General features: G+C 45.2%; 2 protein-coding genes across 2 annotated transcripts; one reads left to right on the top strand and one right to left on the bottom strand.

Annotated features, from left to right (window-relative positions):
- Positions 1 to 247: 247 nt before the first annotated feature.
- On the bottom strand, positions 248 to 5,762 carry LOC147300836 (uncharacterized). Its single transcript, XM_086283713.1, has 2 exons — positions 574 to 5,762; positions 248 to 345 (listed from the first exon to the last, which is right to left on the bottom strand). The coding sequence occupies exon 1, from the start codon at positions 5,542 to 5,544 to the stop codon at positions 973 to 975; it is 4,572 nt and encodes a 1,523-aa protein (XP_086139839.1). The 5' UTR covers positions 5,545 to 5,762; the 3' UTR covers positions 248 to 345; positions 574 to 972.
- A 5,211-nt stretch (positions 5,763 to 10,973) lies between these two features.
- On the top strand, positions 10,974 to 21,710 carry enc3 (ectodermal-neural cortex 3). Its single transcript, XM_086283035.1, has 4 exons — positions 10,974 to 11,242; positions 12,267 to 13,301; positions 13,389 to 14,163; positions 20,364 to 21,710. Exons 2-3 carry the CDS (start codon positions 12,279 to 12,281, stop codon positions 14,133 to 14,135), a joined length of 1,770 nt encoding a protein of 589 aa, XP_086139161.1. The 5' UTR covers positions 10,974 to 11,242; positions 12,267 to 12,278; the 3' UTR covers positions 14,136 to 14,163; positions 20,364 to 21,710.
- The last annotated feature ends 1,376 nt before the right edge of the window (positions 21,711 to 23,086 follow it).

The following is a 23,086-nucleotide window of genomic DNA, read 5'->3' on the forward strand; positions in this document are numbered from 1 at the left end:
TTAAGAGACACGTGTAGTGTCACTTTACGCCACATTTTTCCTTGTGTGAAACTAATGAAATTATCCAGAGGAAAAAAAACCGATATAAACTGCGGCTAAATTTTCTGTTGGATAATTTGATTCAAAATCTGCAAAGCGTGTAACGTTTAGGTGGCTTTCCCCCCCTATTGGTTTCAGAGTTAGCGCATTAGAGTGTTGGGCATAAAAATCCAGACTTTAACGCATCCCGCAGAGCCGGTCAAAGTGTAGCATCCCTGGCTGAATGATGGTCTCTTATACTGATGCTTCACAGAGGTTTTATTGGAAATGTTTTTATTGAAACATTCAGTGAAGACACCGTAAGAGCTAGGAGCAAAACAAAACCAGCAATATTAATACCATAAGATCAAAGGAAACAAATTTCTCCTGCTCACATATAGCATATACATCAAATTTACATCACTCAATTCATTGTATCACCTCACTAACTTACCACTACACATAAAGGTCAAGTTCAAGGTTAACAATATAAACTCTATTAAACGACATTTTGATTGCATGTAACTTATTCCGTTAAAGGAAACATTAACAAACCTTGTGCCACTGTCAGCCAGGTACTAATTGGCAAAGTAAACGTACATATTTTTCACTTTAAGGCACACTATTTTACCATATCCTAAAAGAAACGTTACTAACAGCCCTTTAACGGTTTTGTGCCAGTTTCCTGTTTCAAAATAAAAGCATGGATTTCAAAATAAAACCGAAGTGCCTTTCAAACAAACGTAAAAATATTTACCAAATTTAAAGGTCATTTACACTCCCACCAAATCATGAGTGTTTTAAAAAAAGGGAGAACTATAACACGAATGAATTTTAAAAACAAATGACCTTAACCACAAGGCCTTTTACATAACGAAAACAAAGAATTATCCATGCATGAGCCTGCAGGTAATGTCCACAAGTCTTCATACAATAAAGGGTATAGTCGTTGTCTTAGACAGCCTCTAAAAGCAAGATCAGTTTCTGAATGGGCCGTTCAACAATGGATGGCTTGCCAGAACATTGACCCTCCCTTTTCATTTTCTGGTCTCCAAGACGAATCTTAACTTTCCTCACAAGCCCATCTTTATCAGCGACTGTTTCTTCAACTCTGGCTAATCTCCACTCGTTCCGTGGCAGATCATCCATCCTTTCGATAACTATGTCACCAACTTTCAGATTCCTTCTAGAAATATGCCAACGTTGTCTAGTGGCAATATTAGAGAGATACTCTCTTCTCCAGCGGTTCCAGAATTGCTCTGCTAGATACTGGATATGACACCATCTCTTACGAGCATACATGTCTTCTCTGATGAACGTCCCGGGAGGTGGTAAGGCTCCAGTGGGTTTCATAGTGAGTAGGTGATTAGGAGTCAGCGGTTCTGGACCATTTGGATCATTCAGGTTATCCACAGTGAGTGGACGGCTGTTCACAATAGACATTGCTTCGTAAAACAATGTCCTCAAACAGGCATCATCTAATCTTCCAGGTGAGAGTGAAAGAGTGGACCGAAGTACATTTCTTACTGTTCTGATCTGTCTCTCCCAGACACCTCCAACATGGCTTGAATGGGGAGCATTCATAATGAAGTCGCACTGCCTCTCAGCCAAGAATGCAGTCAGACGATTGACATCCATCTGTTTCAGCGCATTATACATTTCATTCTTAGCTCCAACAAAATTGCTTCCTTGGTCACATCTTATTTGTCGTACTGCTCCTCTTATGGAAACAAAACATCGGAGGCCATTAATGAAGGCATCTGCTGACATATCATTCACCATTTCAATGTGAATTGCTCTACAACAAAGGCATGTGAAAAGCAGACCATAACGCTTATTCACCTTACGCCCTTGCTTTGTAAAAAATGGCCCAAAACAGTCCATTCCGCAATAAGTGAAAGGTGGAGATGGATCCACCCGCTCAGATGGCAGGTCTGCCATTCGCTGCTCTTCCACTGATCCCCTGAGTTTCCTGCATTTGACACACTGATGCACATAAGATGCAACAGCTCTGTTCATTCCTGGGATCCAGTATCCATTTGATCTGATCTCGTTGATGGTTATACCCCTTCCTTGGTGTTTAACCTGTTCATGATGATGAGCTATTATCATCCTCGTTATGTGGTGGTCCTTTGGAATGATCATTGGATGTTTCTGAGAGGTAGGGAGAGATGCATTTTTCAGTCTTCCTCCCACCTTGAGGATTCCATCTTTGTCAAGAAAGGCATCCAATCGAAACAGTTTACTCTGCCGTGAAAGTTGTAAGCCATTACTAAGTAGCTGGATCTCATCTCGATACACTCGTCTCTGTAAATCTCTTATAATGATGCGCTGTGCAACCTCTCGCTCCTGAACTGTGCTGTGGCTTGTTGACTTGTCACTCTTGGTTCGGCGAAGAAGTCGCGCAACAGCTTGTTTGACCTTACACCATGAAGAAAACTTTGACAAGCGGTCTGAAAGAGTCACTTGTTCTGCAGACTCCAAATTTAGTGCTTGAACCCTTTTAACTTCAGGGTCCCCAACTGGGATTTCTGGGATTACCTCTACCTCTGGTGATACCTCTTTCTCCCATAAGAACTTGGGTCCAGTAAACCAGTTCGATGTCAGAAGCTTGCTTGCACTAGAACCTCTCGAAGCAAGGTCTGCAGGATTCTTGTCAGTAGAAACATATCGCCACTGCTGAGGAGTTGTACTGAGATATATTTTCTGAATCCTATTTGATACAAATGTGTGGAAGCGACGTGTCTCGTTGTTAATGTACCCCAGTACAACCTTGGAGTCTGTCCAGAAGTATTCATCAATCCCTGAAATTCCCAGTTCTTCCTTTAGAGTATTGCTTGCTGCAACTGATACAACAGCAGCAGTCAGTTCTAACCTGGGGATGGTCACAGCTTTGATTGGAGCAACTCTGGACTTTGCCATAATCAGAGCACAATGAACAGTTCCATTTCCATTCACATGTCTCAAATATGAGCACTGGCCATAACCATACGTGCTTGCATCAGAGAAGTGATGTAGCTCTCTCTTTGTGACCTTTCCAAAGTCAGCTGGTACATAGCATCGGGGTATGGTGATTTTATCCAAATTTGCCAGATCACTCTTCCAGGATCTCCAGACTGGTTGCAGTTTACTGATGAGTGGGTCATCCCAACCTGTACCATGCCTACACATTTCTTGAAGAACCCTTTTCCCAGTTAGCAGGAAAGGAGCAATAAGCCCAAGTGGATCATAAAGAGAGGCAACAGTGGATAGTATACCACGCCTGGTTTCTGGTTGGTCCTTCAAACGGGCATGAAACCTGAAACTGTCTGACTCAATGTGCCAGTGGATTCCTAAGGCTCTTTCCAGTGATGAATCACTAAAGGCAAGATCAAGAGCCTTTACTTCAGTGGCACGCTCAGATGGTGCTATACTCTCAAGCACCTTCGCATTGTTACACACAAATTTGTGTAGTCGCAGACCACCCATAGCACAGAGCCTTCGGGCTTCTTTTGCAAGCTGAATAGCCTCATCTACATCTGCTATGCTTGTGACACCATCATCCACATAGAAGTCCCTCATAATGAATTGGGAGCCCAGAGGAAACAGGCTCTCGTTCTCCTTAGCGAGATGTTTCAACCCATAGTTGGCACATCCCGGTGAAGATGCAGCACCGAAAAGGTGAACTTTCATACGGAATTCCTGTGGCTCCACACTGAAGTTCCCATCCTTCCACCACAGGAAACGTAGGTAGTCTCTATCCGCTTCGCGCACATGAAACTGATGAAACATCCTTTCGATGTCGCACATCAGAGCAACATGGTTCTGTCGAAATCTGATAAGAACACCAGTTAGAGTATTTGTCAAATCTGGGCCCGACAGGAGATGATCATTTAGGCAAGTTCCCTTGTACTTAGCCGAGCAATCAAAAACCACTCTGAGCTTCTCTGGTTTTTTGGAATGATAAACTCCGTGGTGTGGAATATACCATGTTTCACCTTCCTTCTCTTCACAGAGAACTTCTTCAGCATCATTGTTTTTAATTACCTCATTCAAAAACGTTACGTAGTGAGTCTTGTAGTTCTTGTTGTTCAGCAGCTTTCGTTTGAGATGGTTGAGCCGGATGATAGCTAACTGCTTGTTGTTGGGAAGGTAGGGTCTCTCTTTAAAAGGGAGAGGCATCTCATAGTGACCATGGGCGTTCATGTAAATGCTTTCCTTTAGCATATTGAGGAAGAGGATGTCATCTTGAGACACTGTTCTGTTGTCCTTGCTGATGTCCTTAAAGTCAGACTCAAGTACTTTAATGGCATCGGATGGCGTCACTGGAGGAAGCTCTTTGACAGTTACTCTATGGCATATGTTGGCGACAGGAGGAGATTCAAGGTGAGGTGGTGAGCAGCCTATGATGCTCCATCCTAGGTCTGTGCGGACTGCATAAGGCTCATTATCTCTTCCTAGGATGACCTGTCTTGGTGCTAGTGCCTGTGAGCAGTTATAACCTATTAGAAGACCAACTTCACAGTCTAAATGTGGCGGAATATCATCTGCTATTGCTTTGAGATGATTCCAATGCCTCGCCGTTTCACTGGTAGGAATGTGCCTTCGATTCACTGGTATGCAGTCTTTGGTATAGGCAGGAGGGAGATCAATGTGATTTGTGGAGGTATAGCCACGCACTCTGAGACCTGAGACTCTTTCACTGTGTGTTACTGTGTCCTTTCCGATCATGGTGGTTAGCTTTAGCCTTACAGGATAGGTCTTGGTTGTCAAGCTACGACTAACATCTTCATCAATAAACACAGTGTCACTCTGGGTGTCAAGCAGAGCATAGACAAGCCTTTCTATTCCTGGGTTGTTGGAAGAGGAAACCCAGACTGGCAAAATCATGGATGTAGTCGTAGATGTGTGCTCAGTCTCTGTATTGAGAGACAATGTCGTAACTGCTTCGTCTGTATTCTGATTAGAGGCTAACACAGCATTCATGTTGGAATATCTGTCGTCATGAAGGCAAGTTGGGTGTCGTCCCTTACAGATATCACATAAGTGTCTGTGGCGGCAGTCTTTAACATTATGGCCTGGTTTCAGACAACCATAGCAGAGTTTGTTTTCCCTTACATACTTTCTTTTCTCTTCCAGAGGCGTTCCTTTAAACTCTGGACAACTATGTAGGCGGTGTTTGTTATCATGACAGAATGTACAAGGGGGCTTTAAGCTTGTCTTGGATGGTACATTCTTTTCATTCTCTGTAAGTGTCTGTGTATGAAGAACAGTAGATTTATTTTTCCTTTCTTTCAGATGATGTTTCTCTGCAGGTAAGTCTGATAAACGTAATGCATGGAGGGAAGTTACTGGGTTACAGGCAATCTCTGCTTCTAATGACATGAAGTTGACAAAGTCCTGAAAGGCTGGAAATTCCTGTCTGTCCTTCATAAACTGGGTCACCTTGCGGTTCCACCTTGAAGCTGCCCACTCAGGTAACTTTTGGACCAGCTTTTGGTTCTCTTCACAGTCATTCAGAATGTCCAGCCCTTTAATATGAGGCATGGCTTGCTGACATGCATGTAGGAAGTCGGCGAATGCTCTGAGTTGTTCTGCATCCTTTGAGTGGATCTTTGGCCAGCTAGCTAGTTTTTCTCTGAAAGCTCTCTGCAAGACGAATGGTTGACCGTACCTGCTATTAAGGCGATCCCATGCATCCTTATACGCTTCATCATCCTCCCTGTAAAAGATACCATCAAGTGTCTTTCGTGCTGGACCTCCCACATATCTTCTCAAGTAATGCAGTTTGTCAGCTGAACATATGTTCCTTTTATCTATGAGGGATATGAATGAAGATTTCCATTCAATGAACTGGATTGGGTCGCCGGTGAATACAGGTGGCTCTGGCATTGGAAGTCTGTTCATGGCTATGCTGTCTTGTACTGCTTGAGCTAAGTGGGACACATCTGTCTGTGGAGGTGAAGCTGGAAATCTTATGAGATGCTGAACTGGAGCCAGAGACACAGCTTGATGTGGGTGCATATGTTCCTGGTTCCTTAGTTTGCTGTTAGCAGAGCACAAGCTGCCCTCTTGCATTACATCTTGGTTGTAAATTGACAATCTTGCTCGTGCTGCTCTTATATCCTTTTCAGCCCTTAGTCTTTCTAGTTCATGTTTTTGAGCTTCAAGATCCCTTTTCTGTCGCTCTACTAAGAGCTGGATCCTTTCCTTTTGTTTTCCTTCCGCCAATAACAACTCATATTCTGCTTCCTTTGCTGCTAATTCTGCTGCAGCATCTGCTCTTTTTACTGCGACAATGGAGTCTATAGTGTGTTGACTTGGAGGTGAAACCGTGGATCCATATATGGAATGAGCATAGTCTCTGTTAAGGAGCTCACGAAGGCGTTCTTTGACTGCTTCACTATCATAGTCTTCGTCTATGCCTGATATTCTTTCATATGCAATTTTAATAATGTCCTTTGTTACGGCCTCACATGCATCAACACGACGTCTCGTTTCACTGGATGGTGTGAGGTGATCTCTGATTTGTACATAAATGTCCGTAATATCATTCATGCATTTCTCTAAGATATCAATGAGAGCTGCGATTTCACTTTCTGGAATGTTTAGCTTTAGCTGATTTCTTGCCTTACGTGCCTGGATCTTCCATTGATCATAAAGGTGCATGAGCCGCTTCTCCCTTTTGTATGCCTCCTCTCTCTGAAATGTAAGCATCTTCTCCGTGGGATTTCTTGGGCGATCAGATCTGCGAAGTTCCTCATCCTTGCTTGCTTGACAGATGTCTTTTATTTGATCTGAGCCTTCTGCTTCTGCAGTTAATATCTGAGATGCTTCCATTTTGAGCGAGTGTCACATTTAGACCATCACAATGAATCCCTCTTCTTTCATCATAGACTTTGGCAGTCAGGTGAAACTCGTGAGGCTGAAGCTCTTACTGTAGCATCCCTGGCTGAATGATGGTCTCTTATACTGATGCTTCACAGAGGTTTTATTGGAAATGTTTTTATTGAAACATTCAGTGAAGACACCGTAAGAGCTAGGAGCAAAACAAAACCAGCAATATTAATACCATAAGATCAAAGGAAACAAATTTCTCCTGCTCACATATAGCATATACATCAAATTTACATCACTCAATTCATTGTATCACCTCACTAACTTACCACTACACATAAAGGTCAAGTTCAAGGTTAACAATATAAACTCTATTAAACGACATTTTGATTGCATGTAACTTATTCCGTTAAAGGAAACATTAACAAACCTTGTGCCACTGTCAGCCAGGTACTAATTGGCAAAGTAAACGTACATATTTTTCACTTTAAGGCACACTATTTTACCATATCCTAAAAGAAACGTTACTAACAGCCCTTTAACGGTTTTGTGCCAGTTTCCTGTTTCAAAATAAAAGCATGGATTTCAAAATAAAACCGAAGTGCCTTTCAAACAAACGTAAAAATATTTACCAAATTTAAAGGTCATTTACACAAAGTGCGGCACATTGTCTCAATATGCGTGACAGGAGCGCAAGGGGTAAAAAATGCTGTGCCGTCCAACATGAAGAAGGGCATCTGGTCACCCCTACGATTAGCACGTGATCCACCTTAACAAAAGTGCTTTTGTTTGCCACACGGTGGAGCTGTTCTCCGCTAAATACTCCCTCGAGTTTGACTAAGTTCAGTTAGTGTGCTGTAAACAGTTACATGTGTCGATACATGTTTGTGACTGTTCATGAAGCAGATGCTCTTTGTGCAGATCAACACCATGTGAGGTCAACTGTCCTGTCACTGCACATAATAAGACTTTAATCTGTAACGAGGCTGATTTTCCTCTACTGAAATTAATTTTGTATTCATTTATTTTCCACCCATAAGTCATAATTTTTATTTATTTTATTATTAACTAAAAATAATAATATAAAATATTTAATGCACCCCTTAAATTTAGATTGAGATTTATTTAAAATAGTTACACACGGACATCCTTTGAAAGGAGCAGTCACTCTTTAAATTGTAGTCCGAGCACAAGTTTTCCTGATTCTCTGTGTGTTACTTTGATCAGGATACACTTTATCCTTCTAATGACTAAACTGCATTTCTCTTCCATCTATGGATGGGCTGTCACTCTAAAAGGAGGGACAATTCTGTCAAATCTACTTGTTTAAAGATAACATCATTTTCAATAAATGTTAGGACTAAACATGTCAGCTGTCCTTGATAAGCGGGTCATGAGCCAAAACATTTACTGCAGGCTAAAATAAATGAAAAGCCAGAGTCGCCTACAGGAATAGAAAGTCAGAAGGAGCTCTGTGCTGTTTGCGTTGGGGCCCAGGGTTAAGGATGGCCTCTCCAAGGACCCCCAGCTTTATGTTTCAGACTCGATGACCTCACTAAGAAGACCACCTGCCTTGAGCGAACAAATAAGTGGTACAGTGTAGGCAACAATGGAGTGGCGGTTACTGTCATCTAAACAGACGCTCACTGAGTGGTTTATTGCACTGTCGGGGGTGTTGATGAACAATCGTAGGGGGTCTGATTAGTGTTGCGCCTGCCCAACAGTAATTAATGACCAGTCATACAAAGCTTGGAACAACACACACACACACACACACACACACTCCACAGACCAGTTAGGCTTCAAGCCCTGGGGGTCGAAAGGGCCGGGGGCGGGGAGGAGTGGGTTAAAGCAAAATGAATTAACCCTAGATTACAATCATGAGTTCATTAATCTAATCTGCTTAAATTCTTAATCTCCTTCAGGCACTTGTGTGCATAAAAGCATTTGGCTCTTCCAGCAGTAATGAGTAGCGGCTACAATTGTTATAAAATTGTGAATTACCAGCCAGTTTATGACTGTCAGACTTTGAGGTATTGCACCAGGATGTGAGGTTACTCCAGGACGTTTCGCTGTATAAGAAAGAGACGTCTGCTTACTTGATAAATGAGATGCACTCAAATGTAAATCCCCTGTCAAGCAAATAATAGGAGAGGAAATAGTGGATAAAAGGGAAGACGGCTTAAAACACTGCTTCTCTCATCCACACAAATTCTGAAAGCTAAGCAGCAGCAGCAGTTTGTAATCTTCAAAAGCAGCTGCTGAGCGACACTAAGAAGGAGTTCAAAACAGGAAGAGAGGCAGAGGAAACCCGAGATGTGTGGCACCCACTCTGGTGGACTTCAGTCTTCTTGGTGCACAAACAAACCAGTGTTGTTTAAATCCATGAGGTTTTCTCTGCTGACTTCTATTACGCTTTTCCACAGCAGACACTGTGGCCTGTCAAAGCACGACAATCACTAATAACATTAGCAGAAATTCAAATCCATTTAAATTCACCCACTGGAACAACGTGAGAGCCTTGAAACTGACACACCTTAACAGAATAAATTGTTCACATCATCAGTCACACATGTCAGGGCATGTCCCAGCAAAGGCTGGCGCATAATTGTTACATTTTCTCACTTTAGTCTCTTTTCTAAAACTTTGAGTTGCAGACAAGTACAAGCGGGCTTGACTTAGACGACTCCTCACTGACCTGCTTCTCGTCCTGAGAGGCTGCTTGGATCCGAGGCGCATTCTTTATGAATTGTTGCAAACCTCACGAGTGCTTAATTCCTGCAGAAAATGCCAAGAATTCAGCTGAAGAAACAATCTCACAGCGCTCAACCTGCAATCATATGATCACTAAGACTGTTGTTCCAGATATTTTACTGATTGGCCGTCTTGTATGATGTGCGAAAATCCTTTAAGAACTTCAGTATGCAGTTTTCTTACTCTAATCATTAATTTTTTAATTCTTTGTCAACCTGTGGATAGTTTACATTCCAAAATTAAAATGTACACAGTTGATCTGTCCATTTTCTCCCACTTATCCTATTCGGCTTCACGAGGGGGCTGCTGCAGCCCATCCCACTGCATGGAATAGGCTCTGTTATCTACATGGTAGCTATTTTTGTGGTTTTCAAAAATAATCAAAAATTTGGGGATTTACTGCCACAATGTTTATTCTTGTGAGCATTATGGAAGAGTTGTGCAACACTGAGACCTCTGTGTTATAAAAATGGTGCAAAATAATGCAATAGCTGACCGAGTTGGAAAACAATCTGAAAAAATCTCAGTAATTTAAGCAAAATGTTTGTGTGGTTTCTGGACTATCTGTGGGTGGGGATGGGTGTGCTGGATGGACCTGTGACTTTCTGAAAACCTTCTAGAGAGCAGATTATTAAATCTTATATGATGTAACCTCCATGTAACTTTTTTACCTTTCATTCAGTTAAAAATCGTGGTTAGTTATTTACAACTTCACACCGCTGTCTTTCACAATCAATGCGTTGATTTTTTTTATAGTAACAATAGTTATTTCATGAAATTATGTTTATGCTGTTCATCTCGGTCACATTTGACTCAGAGCTGGGTGAGCAGACTGGTCTGTGAAATGAAGGTCATTTTAAGTGATCTTTAGACTGTTTTGTGACATCAAAGTGTAAAAATCTCAGCAGCAACAGCTTTCAGGAAAACCTTTCTTAAACATCAGCCTGTATTACACGTGTAGTTTTAACCCTGTGCGCATTTACACCCAGCATCGATGCCGTCCTGGATAGTTTTTCTGTCTATCGTTATGTCGTCTTTTTTCACACACTCCCCTTTTCCATTGTGTTGTTCCGCTAAATCCTTTACAAACACAGGCTGCTTGGCGTTCATTGATAGCGCTGAAATGGAGATTTTCTTCTTTACGCGCAAGCCAAGGAAAGGCGAGAACAAAGCAGGCAGGTGAAACATACAGTGACAGGTGTTTCGGGTGATTCATGGCGATGGTTTCTGAATATAATGACGGACACTGATCCAGGTTGGCTGGAGAATAAAGGAAAGCTTTGCGCTGATGCTTGAGCTCATTGGCCGGCGGGAGCAGGAGTGGGAGGAGCCAGAGGAAACACCACCGCTGCTGCTTCGACTCTTTCTCTCTGCGCTCAGCTCGTCGCTCTCCGGCACGCTGCTTGGCTTCACCCACAGAAAACAGCGAGCGGCTAACTTTCCAAAAATTGTTTTGTTTCGGGCACAAACCCAAGAGTGTGAAGACAAACAGATGGCTGAACCGTCTCCCGCGAGTTTAGGGTGTGATACAGCTTTAAAGTCGGGAAGCGGACTCGCCTGAAGTGTGCCACAACTTCAAACACAAACCCGACGACGGGTGGAAGTTGTAGCCGAGATAAAGAAAGGAGTCGGGATCGCTGCCTTTCCCACCGAGGTAAGATCCAACCGTACCACGGCGCTCGCGCGCGTTATTACTGAGCTGTAACACTGTTTCCTTTGATCTCGGCCGATGCTTTGCAGCTGCTAACTTGGGAGGAAAGTTGAGCGCATGCTGGAAGTGCTGACCAGAGTTTCACATTTACTGCACACACGCTGTTTCCCCCCCACCCCCCTGCACGGAAGTCCACCGTCCCTCTTTCAGCTGGGTTGAATGGCCGATTTAAATTGATCTGCTGTGAAACAATGGGCGCTTTAAAGCGGAAGATATTTATTTGGTCGTTTTCAAGTTATATGTGGGCTCTTTGTTAGCCCGCCGCGCCGTGCCAGGACAAGTGGGTAGCTGAAATATTTCCTAGAATATTAAACAAACCATATAATGTCACTCCCACTCAAGCTTCATATATAAACGATCAGAAAATGCCCCCCCCCCCCCCCTCCTCTATTTCTCCCTTGTTGCACTGCGGTTACATAATTTTATCCTAGAGGAGCTGCTCTGAGGTGTCACATCTTATGTGGGCTTGAAAGCTCCTGTATGTGAGCCAGCTGAGAAACACAACAAGCTGGCAGGAATTTATTGGCTTTGCCGAGTTTGGAGGTGACTCACAGCCCTGAAATGGAAGAGGGTGGAAACACCCAGGTGTTGCTTCTAGCCTAACCTTAATCGTTGAAGGTTATTCTAAGAGCCGGTTGTTCTCACGGCTCTGACAGTGATGCATGCTTTATAGATTTTTGCACTGTGTAAATCACTGGTGCACTAACACACACTGGGTTTACGTGGGAGTGCGCCTTATCTGATCTCCTTTCATCTCTCCACAGTCTGAAGTCCGTTTCCGCTGCAGCCTGACATACTGATAAGAGTATTTCATGTACAGCCCATTCATCGGTGGCGGCAGAGTTTTTGTTTAATCATCAAATGGGAGGAGTGCTCACATCAAAAGATTTATATCTGGCCAACTGTAATCAAAATAGAATTAGCTGTAAGAGTAACTTATCCATGTTTTTTTGTCTCTGTGTTCCAGGTTCAAGTCAAGATGTCTGTCAGCAACCACGAAAACAGAAAGTCTCGCTCTAGTTCTGGCTCAATGAATATCCAACTCTTCCACAAGACGTCCCACGCGGACAGCCTGTTGACTCAGCTCAACCTGCTACGCAAACGCAGAGTCTTCACAGATGTCGTGCTGAAGGCCGGCAACCGTTCCTTCCCCTGCCACCGCGCCGTCTTGGCCTCCTGCAGCCGGTACTTCGAGGCCATGTTTAGCGGCGGGCTCAGGGAGAGTCACGACGGTGACGTCAACTTCCACGACTCTCTCCACCCGGAAGTGCTGGAGCTTCTGCTTGACTACGCTTACTCAGCCCGGGTCATCATCAATGAGGAAAATGCAGAGTCACTGCTGGAAGCTGGAGACATGCTTCAGTTTCACGACATCAGGGACGCGGCGGCAGAGTTTCTGGAAAAGAACCTTCACCAGTCCAACTGTCTCGGGATGATGCTGCTGTCCGACGCCCACCAGTGTCAGAGACTGTATGAGCTGTCGTGGAGGATGTGCCTGGCGAACTTTGCTACTCTCTTTAGGACAGAAGACTTCCTAAGCCTCCCCAAGGACAAAGTTCAGGAGCTCATCCTTAGCGAGGAACTGGAGGTGGAGGACGAGAGCCTGGTGTACGAGTCCGTTATCGACTGGGTCAAGGCGGACATGGAGCGTAGGCACAGCGAGCTGCCCGAGCTGCTGCGCTGCGTCCGCTTGGCGCTGTTGCCTGAATCGTACCTGCTGAAGAACGTCGCTTCAGAGGAGCTGGTGATGTGCCACAAGGTGTGCCGGGAAATCGTCGAAGACGCTGTGCGGTGTAAGATGCGGATCCTCCAGAACGATGGGATCGTAACCGGATTCTGTGCACGTCCAAGAAAAGTCAGTCAGGCCCTGCTGCTGCTCGGAGGTCAGACTTTCATGTGTGATAAAGTCTACGTGATTGATAACAAGACCAAGGAGATCACCCCCAAAACAGACATCCCCAGTCCCAGGAAAGAGTGCAGCGCCTGCGCCATTGGTTGCAAGGTATTTAAGCAATGAATCGACTTAAATGTGTCATTTTTCTTTTATGACCCCTCGACGATGTAAACACGCTCTCTCTCTGTCCCTCAGGTCTATGTTACTGGAGGACGTGGATCTGAGAATGGAGCGTCCAAAGATGTCTGGGTCTACGACACATTACACGACGAGTGGTCTAAAGCGGCGCCGATGCTGGTAGCCAGGTTCGGACACGGTTCCGCGGAGCTCGACCACATGCTGTACGTAGTGGGAGGACACACTTCCCTCGCCGGATCCTTCCCCGCCTCTCCATCTGTCTCTCTCAAGCAGGTGGAACAGTACGACCCTCAGACCAATAAATGGACCCTCGTGGCCCCGCTCAGAGAAGGAGTGAGCAACGCTGCCGTTGTCGGCGCCAAAAACAAACTCTTCGCTTTTGGGGGCACCAGTGTAAACAGAGACAAATACCCCAAGGTGCAGTGCTTCGACCCCTGCCAGAACCGGTGGTCGGTGCCGGCCGCTTGTCCGCAGCTGTGGCGATACACGGCAGCGGCCGTGGTCGGCAACCACGTCGTCGTGATCGGCGGCGACACCGAATTCTCTGCCAGCTCGGCGTATCGGTTCAACAGCGAGACGTATCAGTGGTCAAAGTTTGGCGACGTGACAGCCAAGCGGATCAGCTGTCACGCTGTGGCGTCGGGAAACAGGCTTTATGTGGTCGGAGGGTACTTTGGGGCTCAGAGGTGCAAGACGCTAGACTGTTACGATCCAGCGTCAGACTCCTGGGACAGCGTGACCAGCGTGCCCTACTCGCTCATTCCCACTGCCTTCGTCAGCACATGGAAGTACCTCTCAGCATAGAGATGCACTGACGCTCTGAGGTTTTGCGGTGAGTAATTGTAGCTTCTTAAAGTGACGCAAACAAACAAGATGTCAATTACTGTATGTGTGCTATTCATAGTTCCCCTTTAAATCTTCAGATCATGTGTGGGACCTGGCTAGCATAAAGCACACTGTTACACAGTTACAGTTACACAGTTACACTGTTAGTTACACTGTTACTGTTACACTGTTACACAGTCCAGGGGAATGCCTCTTTAAACCGTCCAGTTTAAAGACTCTTCTGTGTTTTCAGGGTTGCTAATGGTTACAGTGGTTACACATTATCTAGCTGCTGTGCCGGCTGGGTGTCGGGTAAACATGGAGGAGTCTTGGTTTAGAGAGCAGGAGGAATGTCAGTGGTGCTGATAATTACAGAGCGAGAGCTGCACAACAAGACCTCTGACACTGACGGGAGCGAGGTGGAGAGGCAGGCATCAGGTCTGTGCTTGTAGTGAACGGCAAAAGGGTGCAGGGAGCTCTGCAGGCCCAATGCTGCTAACGGGGTGCCTGTAACGAGGCAGTTTGAAAAGTCGATGCGTCACGTTCGCTGTGCTTTAGATAAGATCAGAGACATTCTGTTTGTTAGCTCGTGTGAAGCAACACTTAAGATGTGGACATTTTACAGGACGGGGAAACAAACAAGTCCTCGACTTGCTCCCAGGTTTTGAAGGATTTCAAAAAGGAAAAAAGAAAAATGAATTCCATACGTGCTGACGAGTTTTTCCCACGGTGACAAACAGTCAAACCAGTCATCAGGAATTCAGGAACAGAGAAAGTCTAAAGGGTATAAAAATATGACTGACTACAACAACTCAAGAATAATAGGAGCCAACTGGCCTGAAGGGAAGGCAGGGGCAGTTTTCAGTTTCATGCGAGTCTATCGATTGATGCTTTACTCCTGAGGCGTTTTCTGCCTTTACACGGTGCAATGACAAGCGCAGTGAGCAGCTTTATTTATTTATTTTTCACACGTTCCCGGTGGTTTGAAATTTCACGAGGCCCGTGCTGTGACCTTATTTCAGTTCTGGTGCGATCCGTGGAAAACAGCTGAGTGCTGCAGTAGTTATTGAATTTGAAATGAAAGGGTTTTATCTTTATTACAGTAATAAAACTGTAAAGGAAAAAACAAGGAGGGGTTTTACGACACTGCAGCCAGTGGTCGTGTAGTTTAGCTTAGCACAGAGAGTAGAAAGAGCTAGCCTGGCTCTATCTGCTCTGTCTAAAGCTAACAAGAGTGTTTGCATGTCACTCTGCAAAAGTAACTAAAGTTAGAAGAGGTCCAACTAACTTCTACTCTTCATGCTAACTTAATTGCTTTCTACAGAGACTGTAAACAAAAAATGGACACGGCTAATATGACATCAGCCGTTTCTTTGTAAATGTCGACTACAACGTTTCAGTTTCAGTCGTCTGGCAGTTGCCATCCCGTGTTTTGGAAAAAATAGCTGTTGTGATGGAAATTGAAATTGTCTGTAGAGAGCAAATGTTTTCACTCCTGGCTGTTTTAATGTGGGAGTCTGAAGCCTAAGCAGTGACACGAGGATCTGTATTTTTGATGGCTGCACTGAGGACGTCAAAACAAGAAAACAAGCCGACTTCAGAGAAGCAGGAGTGACTGCTTGGCCTTCGGGTCTCCAGTTGTCCATAACCTCCATAACCAAAGTATAATCCAGGCATAAGTGGACTGACTCGCTTTTGGGGCCAGACTCAAGTGGCCTCTTGAGAAACTTCAGGTTTTGTTGCTTTGCGCTGGTTTTACTTTCCAGCCTGGGGGTTTACTGCTTGGTCTCCTCCAGCTTCATATGCTGTGCACCATGAGACTGAGAGATCGTGATTAAGAACCAAGTTGACTGAAACTAGACGGACTCGATCAGATAATCATAAATGCAGCGGTAAATGTGAGCTGTTCTTATATGTGCTTGACGAATGTTTGGCTAGAAAATAGCCAGAGTGGATACAGCTCAAGTTAAAATTCTGTGCATATTTTGTTATTTTCTGTTTGACAGACCCAGGTGCATCCTGGGTAAATCCTCCTCCCCCACAGTGCAAAAGCAACAGTAAAGGCACCTCCTCTTTTTATTCTGCCAGAGAGTTTGAAAGTAGAGTAAAGCAGAGGCGAGCGACAGTAAACAGCTGGAGATGATGGGGCTGGGGGCTTAGCATTATGGGGCTGCTGGTATGGGCCACTGTATCCATGGTAGCCAAGGTTTCTGGGCTGGGATGGAGACAGACAGGCTGCCTGTGAAAGATCAAGGAACCGCGTCTTTATGAACCTCGCAGTTACAGTAGCTGCCGTCCTGCTGCTGACTGCCTTTATGTTTAATTACTGCACAGATGGAGAAAGCTCAGATTTCCAGCTTGTTAAACACACTCCTTCCCCAGACCCTTGTTGACTTTCTCTCTCACACACCCAAGAAAGGAGGAGGGGGGCAAACACAAACGTATGCACAAACTGAAGGAGAGGAGGAGATAAGCGAGTAAGACCAGGAGAAGCAAAGCTATATTTTCCAGCGCTTGGCAGCCGAGTCTAACGCCTGCCTAAAAATACGTTGCTCCAAAGTTTTCAACTTTCAGCCGGGGTTAGAGAGAAGAATACTGTGTTTCTGCAAGTGTGTGTGTTTGTTTCCTCCCAGCAGTCTGGTGAGACTTTACACATTGCTGGCATTGCCCTTCCTAGTAAAAACCAGCCGTCCTCACTCTAATTTGGGAGGAATGAAGGTGTGGCTTGCTTTCCCATTAGTAAAGATTTGTTAATGTCGCCTTGTGGTTTGCGTGGCCTGTATGGGATTACCAGCCGTGCTGTGTCTTTCTTTTTCTTTTTTGTCACCACCTACTGCAGTTTGTTGCCCTGTGCATTTCCACCAGATGTGACTAACCGCAGACTTCAAGGCCAAGCCAGAACCCACTGTGGATGGGGGAAGAGTGTTTGTAAAGGCTCGTGTTTGTTCTGGGAATGGGAGTAAGAGCCTGTGACGTTCACAGACGGGTTTAAAACACGCAGAACTAAACGCGTGTAATTTTGTTTAGACTCGTTTATTTAGTGCGTCTTTTGGGAAATGATAAGCTGGATGGCATCCGGGGGGACAGCCTGGTCCGTCGTTGGTGCCAGACTACAGGCAGACAACACGTAACTGGATCCCGCTCTCTCACCACTGAACTGTAATAGCCTTGAAATGCCTGTTATGTTGCCTGAGCCTTTGCCCCCCCCCCCCACAATTCAGCTTTTTAACGGCTTTAACCGACGGTCTTGTGAGGTGGGCATGGCTCTCTGTGATAGGGTACACCTGGAGAGGTCAGAGGTCACCGAGGGACTCCTTGGTGGTTTCTCTTCATCCCCAAACAGCTGCTGTGAAATGGAAAGGTCACGGTGGGATCGGGGAGGAGGACAGCAGAGGCCTCAGTCACTCAATACTAATGTTTTATTAATGCCTCGCTGTGAGGGCCACCAGGAGCACGGGCTGAATGAAGCTTTTATTGTGGCATCTGTGTACAACAAGGCCCGCCCCCCCAGCTCACGCACACGTGCACGTACAGTCAGAGTTAGCACGTGCACGCACACTTGGTCTCGGGTCCCTCGAGTAATCAATCTGCCACATTACAGCCCTCAGCACAAATGCTGAAATTTGCATAAACCTAATGGTGTTTTTATTGGTCTTTTCTCCACGCTGGGACTAACAAAAGGAGAAAAGGGAAGACGATGCTTAAAATGGCTGAATAATCACCCAGACTAATTCGATTAGACCCTTAAAAAGAGACGAGCTGTCATACAGTTACAGCGGCCCCCCTCAGAGAGCCAGCTGGGGAAGGAAACAGTGTGTCTGCCTGGTAATTAATCCAAATTGCGTAATATTTGCTGAAGTGGTGCTGAAAGTGAGGCTCGTCCAGTCACAGAGATGCTCTTTGTTTCTGCAGCGATTCATCAGGCGCGCCTCATTATGCTTTAGAGCCGTACCAAGATGCCTGTAAGCCGGAGCTCATTCCCAGAGTCCTTCACGCATCCCTGAAAACAATGCAAACTCATGTAAATGAAGTGACTGCGATTCATGCATCGGTCAATACGCTGCAGTTTCAGGTGGTCATTAGTAAACATGGCACAGACCTTGTTGCACACAGGGGACAGCTAAAGAAAGGACTGGGCTAAAGAAAGGACTGGCTTTGGTTCGTTGGGCTTCTAGAAGATGCAGATGTGGGTTTTAGTTAAATGCAGCTTTTGCAACATGCCAGGTGTCATTCTGTGAGCCGCTCCTCTCCAGGTGTCTCAAACTGGACGTTGTGTAATTTCATGAGACAAGCTTTTGTGAAAACATGAGGCGAACCTGGCAGATCCAAGCAGAGCAGCATTTAGTCCCAGGCCATCTGTTTGGTCTGCAGAGGCACGCAGCAGTTGCTCCTGATTGGATGCACACAGCGCACCTGGATAATTCCTGGGTTACAGCTGTGTCTAATGAAGAGCCGTACTTTGAAATGTGGGCGAAAGGTGAACGCTGTAAACGATGCAGCACGGTGTTGCGCAAAACTGACCTTGATGTGACAGGTAACAAGGAAGTGACGGTCTGGAGTTCATCCAAGGTGACAGTGAGCTAAAGTTTGGTCATGTGAGACGAGGATATTATCTCTCAGTGGATGAACTAACCACGGCAGTACATTACCGCTTTGTTGCTTTGGTGTCTTTAAGCACTTGGTGAATGTTCTTCACTGTCTGGGCCGCGGTTCAGCTCGTCGTACCCTGGACGTGACGGCCTGATGCCGCAGTTCTTATGAAGCTTTGATAAACAGAGCTGTCACGGTCTGAGCAAAGTGGCGGCGTGTTTGGATTTCATCATCTGCACAGCAACCGGTGCTGCCGGTGAGCCATGCACATGTGCACTGACAGAGAAAGCAGAGGCCTAAAGCTGCATGCGATGCAATGAGTGCTGCTGTTCTTGCTTTTCAAGGCAGGATGAGCTAAGCTAGCTGAGGAGCCTAGCTGTAGAGTCTTACTGAACCATGAACAGGTAAAATTGGAATGATATGATTATTTGCAATAAAGCCAAAAAAAGATAAAATAGTGGTTACAATTTAACAAAGCCAAGGTTTGTGTATATACAGTGTGTGTGCCAGTAATCACTGCAAGCTTCAGGCTGGTCAAATGCTCGACGGACGGCTTTCTCTTCCACGCTTGGAGCTCCACCCACCTGCTGTTTTAACATCTTCCGCTTGTGAAAAGCAGCCAATCACAGACGACTCATTTCACAAGGCAAAACTCCTCTGACAGAGTTCAAGAATAAATATCAGGAGGTGGAACGCAGCATAACAATAAAGCTCCTTTTCAAAGGAAGCTTTTATAGAGATTTGGAAATGTCACCGGCACGTCTGCTGCAGTGGTAGAATCAGCACGCTCGCAGCGATAAACAACTAGAGCCTGAACAGCTCCAGCCTATCACAGCAATCAAGAGTTTAAACGTGCAAACAAATATTCTCCAACTGTGTCTGACTGTTACGCTTCAGGCAAAGTATTCACAACCGTCACAGATGTGCGTGGATCAGTGAAGGCTTCTGAAGTATCATCGGGCTTTGTCAGCCGTGGAAATTAGAGTCTTTAGGTTATTCAAACAAACCCCCAGCAGAGCCCGAGTACGAACTCGCTGCCTCACGCTGCAGGCGGGTTATTAGTATCTCTGCAAATGTGCAGTATGCAAACCACCAGGTTCAGGTTTCTGTCCAGCGTCCCAAACATCCAGAGGACGACTTCCTCATACCGCCACGAGAGGAAAATTAGACAGTGAGGTTGCAGAGGAATATGAGATTCCAAAGAATTCATTACAGTGTTTGTATTTTTAAAAAATGCAGCTTGCAGATGCAGGAATTGCAGCATAAAGCCTCCTATCAGGATAAAGCAGATGGTTTTTGGAATATGTGCTTTTTATCTGAGTTCACTGAAGCTTATTTTCACTCACAGGTCCCAACTTCTGCACCCTCAGATATTCATCACTAAGCCACATAAATGGTTAAATGTTGCTGCGTTCAGAGGTGTTATTAATGCTCTGTGGCCAAAGCCTGATAAAACAGCACAGTGATAAGCTGCTGTGTAGCCTGGAGGTCTCTGCCTTCCTCTCCCTGAGAACGTCCAGGCCCTCTGGTCATGTGCCCGGCGTTCTCATACAGGGTCCTTGTACAGCAGAGTTCACGGGACCAGCACATTAATCCCTCTCTGTCTTTTTCCCTCAGATGAGCCTCAGAGTCTGGTATGCAGGAATGTGCCCCCCCTCGGCGGCTCCGAGGAGGAGGAAGAGGAAGAGGAGGGGGTTTTGCGTGTTCCCGTCGTTTCTCCATCCAGACTGATTCACATTATCTCCAACTGCACATGAGCGAAGGCCTGGAAACAGCACAGAGACTTTTGTTTTTTTACCCGATGTGTTTACTCGTGCTTCTTGTGTAACTTTGCCGTGTTGTCCCCGCGTCTGAAGTGGACTCGCTGGTGCGTGTCCAGCAGGGCCTTGTGAGCACGTCTCTCTCTCTGTAGCTGCTGTCGCTCTGTCAGCCCTGCACTGCTCGTCCGGAGACGTGCATCCTCTCACCAGTGCATCACCGCTCTAACTGACACTTTAGCTTGTTTCACCGCGAAGAAGGAAGTTGAGATGTCCCTCTTTGTCCCCGCCCACTCCTGACACTGTTTACTCAGGTGTAATTTATTCAGACTGAATTAGACCTTTGCTGCGGCCGGCATGTGCAGAGGGAGAGGAGACGTTTGGGGAAGTGTATGATTTTGTGAACAGAAACGATCTTCCTGTCTGTGTTTTTAGAAGTTGGACTTGGGCTTCCCTCAATCTTGCTGAGCTAAATTTGTATCCTCTTCCTAACTGAAAATACAAGCTCGCAAAAAAAGGAAGAAAAAAGAGGGAACGTGGCCCATCACGACTTGAAGGAGACACTCGTCTGTGTCGGCTTTCAGATGATGATTTCTGTCTGTTCTTATCTGTCTCAGGGTCATGTGTACTTGCTGAAGGAAGGGTTACATCTTTTGTTATCGCTCGTCTGAAAACAGATTTCATTCTAGTGAATGTACTTTTTTTTTGTGATACAAACTCTTCTTTATGTCGTTTTGCCAAGTGGAAAATGTCTGATTGTGCTTAAAAGCGTCGGTCATATCTGAAACAGAAATGTTGCCAAAACCTGAATATCTAACTTTAGTGTTGTTATGGATTTAAATAACAAAACTTAGTGTGATAGCCTTGTAGCTGCAATAGTGATTTTTTCTTTCCGTGTCTACAGAAGTCTTTGGTGTGTATAGTTTTGTACATTTGCCTCGTAATTCATTTGTAGAAGGCTTTAAATTTGCACAACTCTCTTAATTGTCTTAATTTTGTATCTTTTGTCTTAACCCGGTCGGGTAGTGTGAGTAATCGAAGCCTTTTTGTAGCAAATCGTCAAAAATATGTTAATTTGCTCTCTGTGCAAGTCTCCGATGTATGGCAGTATACTCCAGATATACTGATATATTAAGCTATTACTGAAACAGTCTGTTACTACTTGTTCTATAGTTTGTTACTTTTCAATAAATGTCATCTTGTTGGACTCGTGCTCGTCCTCTGTGGAGTTCAGCAGCTGTACGATCACACAGGTGCTTCAGATAGTTTCCAAATGCAGGTTCGGAGCGCTTTTGGTATTTTACCAGCAACTGCTTCCTGCTCTCTGTGCACCGAGGAGTCGCTCAGATTAACTGCTCATGTTTGATCTCTTTGACAATATCACGCGTCAGGATCACATGGTATGTGAAGCAGAGAAGAAAACCCTTCTAAAATCACCATCAGAACGCTCAGATCTTTAAAATATACCCTGATGATTCTCACCAGCAGTCAGGAGATGCTCCTCCTGTGACAAACAGTGCAGTCGGGGCGTTGGGTGGGAGGAAGTGGGGCTGGCACGTTTGCGTAGAAGAGGGAGGAGAACCACCAGAGAGGAATGTACCCACGCTCAATGTGAGGGCGGAGCCTGTGAGTGCTGCCTGCAGCTCGAGGTTTGTAACAAACCTGCAGGATTTCCACTTCTGAGGTGTTTAAACAGTCGGGCAGCAGGGCTTTGACTTGTGCTTTAAAAGATAACAAAGTTTAAAGAGGACATTTAGAAAACTGTCACAGGAACGATAGACTTGACTGTTAACTCTGTAAAATAGCTCCACCACACACCCTGATATATGTACTTTTTAAAAAAGGAATTACTGCACAATGACAGATTTTAAGTTAGACATAGATCAACTAGATCAGAACAGAAAATACATGTTTCACACACACACACACACACACACACACACACACACACACACCTGTCATTAAAACAAAAACATTGCAATTGCATTATTGGATAGCCCTGCGACAGACTGGCGACCTGTCCGCGGTGTACCCCGCCTCTCGCCCTATGACAGCTGGGATAGGCTCCAGCGCCCCCCGCGACCTTGAAAAAGGATAAGCGGAAGCGAATGGATGGATGGATTATTGGATAACCTGCACTCGTGAATCAAGCATTCAAACAGGGACAGTGTTTTCGTTTTGGCTTTTTGGACACAGAGACTGTAGTTGTCACAGTTCGATGGCATCAGACTCCTGATCTCACAAACACAAAGTTAGAGAAAAAAGTGGAAAATCTCAGATCACAGTCCAGCTCGTCCAAGCTTCCTCCCCAGCTCTCACTCTCTGTCCTCTGGCTGCAGAATAACACACTGACTCTCAGTTTAGACCGTCACTATTTTCATCCCCTTCTGTTTTTCTTTCTGTTTTCTCCTCGCCTCGGCCTCAGTGGAGATGAAATGAGCTACCCTGACAATGCTTGAGAACGACAGATGGATGAAGACATCAGTGAGTGCGCCTGTGTTTGCCTGAGAGTGTCAGACACAAAGAGGGAGCTGGGAAAACAGATCGTCTGAAGGTTTTTATTTTCTTAGCATTGACTTCTTG

This window comes from Aulonocara sp. 'chitande type north' Nkhata Bay, linkage group LG23, assembly GCF_057382095.1.
Source record: "Aulonocara sp. 'chitande type north' Nkhata Bay isolate Kocher_YH1m ecotype deep benthic linkage group LG23, A_spYH_male_GT1.1, whole genome shotgun sequence".
NCBI lineage: Eukaryota > Metazoa > Chordata > Actinopteri > Cichliformes > Cichlidae > Aulonocara > Aulonocara sp. 'chitande type north' Nkhata Bay.

Coding starts and splice junctions, on each gene's coding strand:
- LOC147300836 (XM_086283713.1), bottom strand. CDS start 5,544: ATGCCTCATATTAAAGGGCTGGACATTCTGAATGACTGTGAAGAGAAC.
- enc3 (XM_086283035.1), top strand. CDS start 12,279: ATGTCTGTCAGCAACCACGAAAACAGAAAGTCTCGCTCTAGTTCTGGC. Junction 13,302..13,388: donor CCTGCGCCATTGGTTGCAAG/GTATTTAAGCAA, acceptor TCTGTCCCTCAG/GTCTATGTTACTGGAGGACG.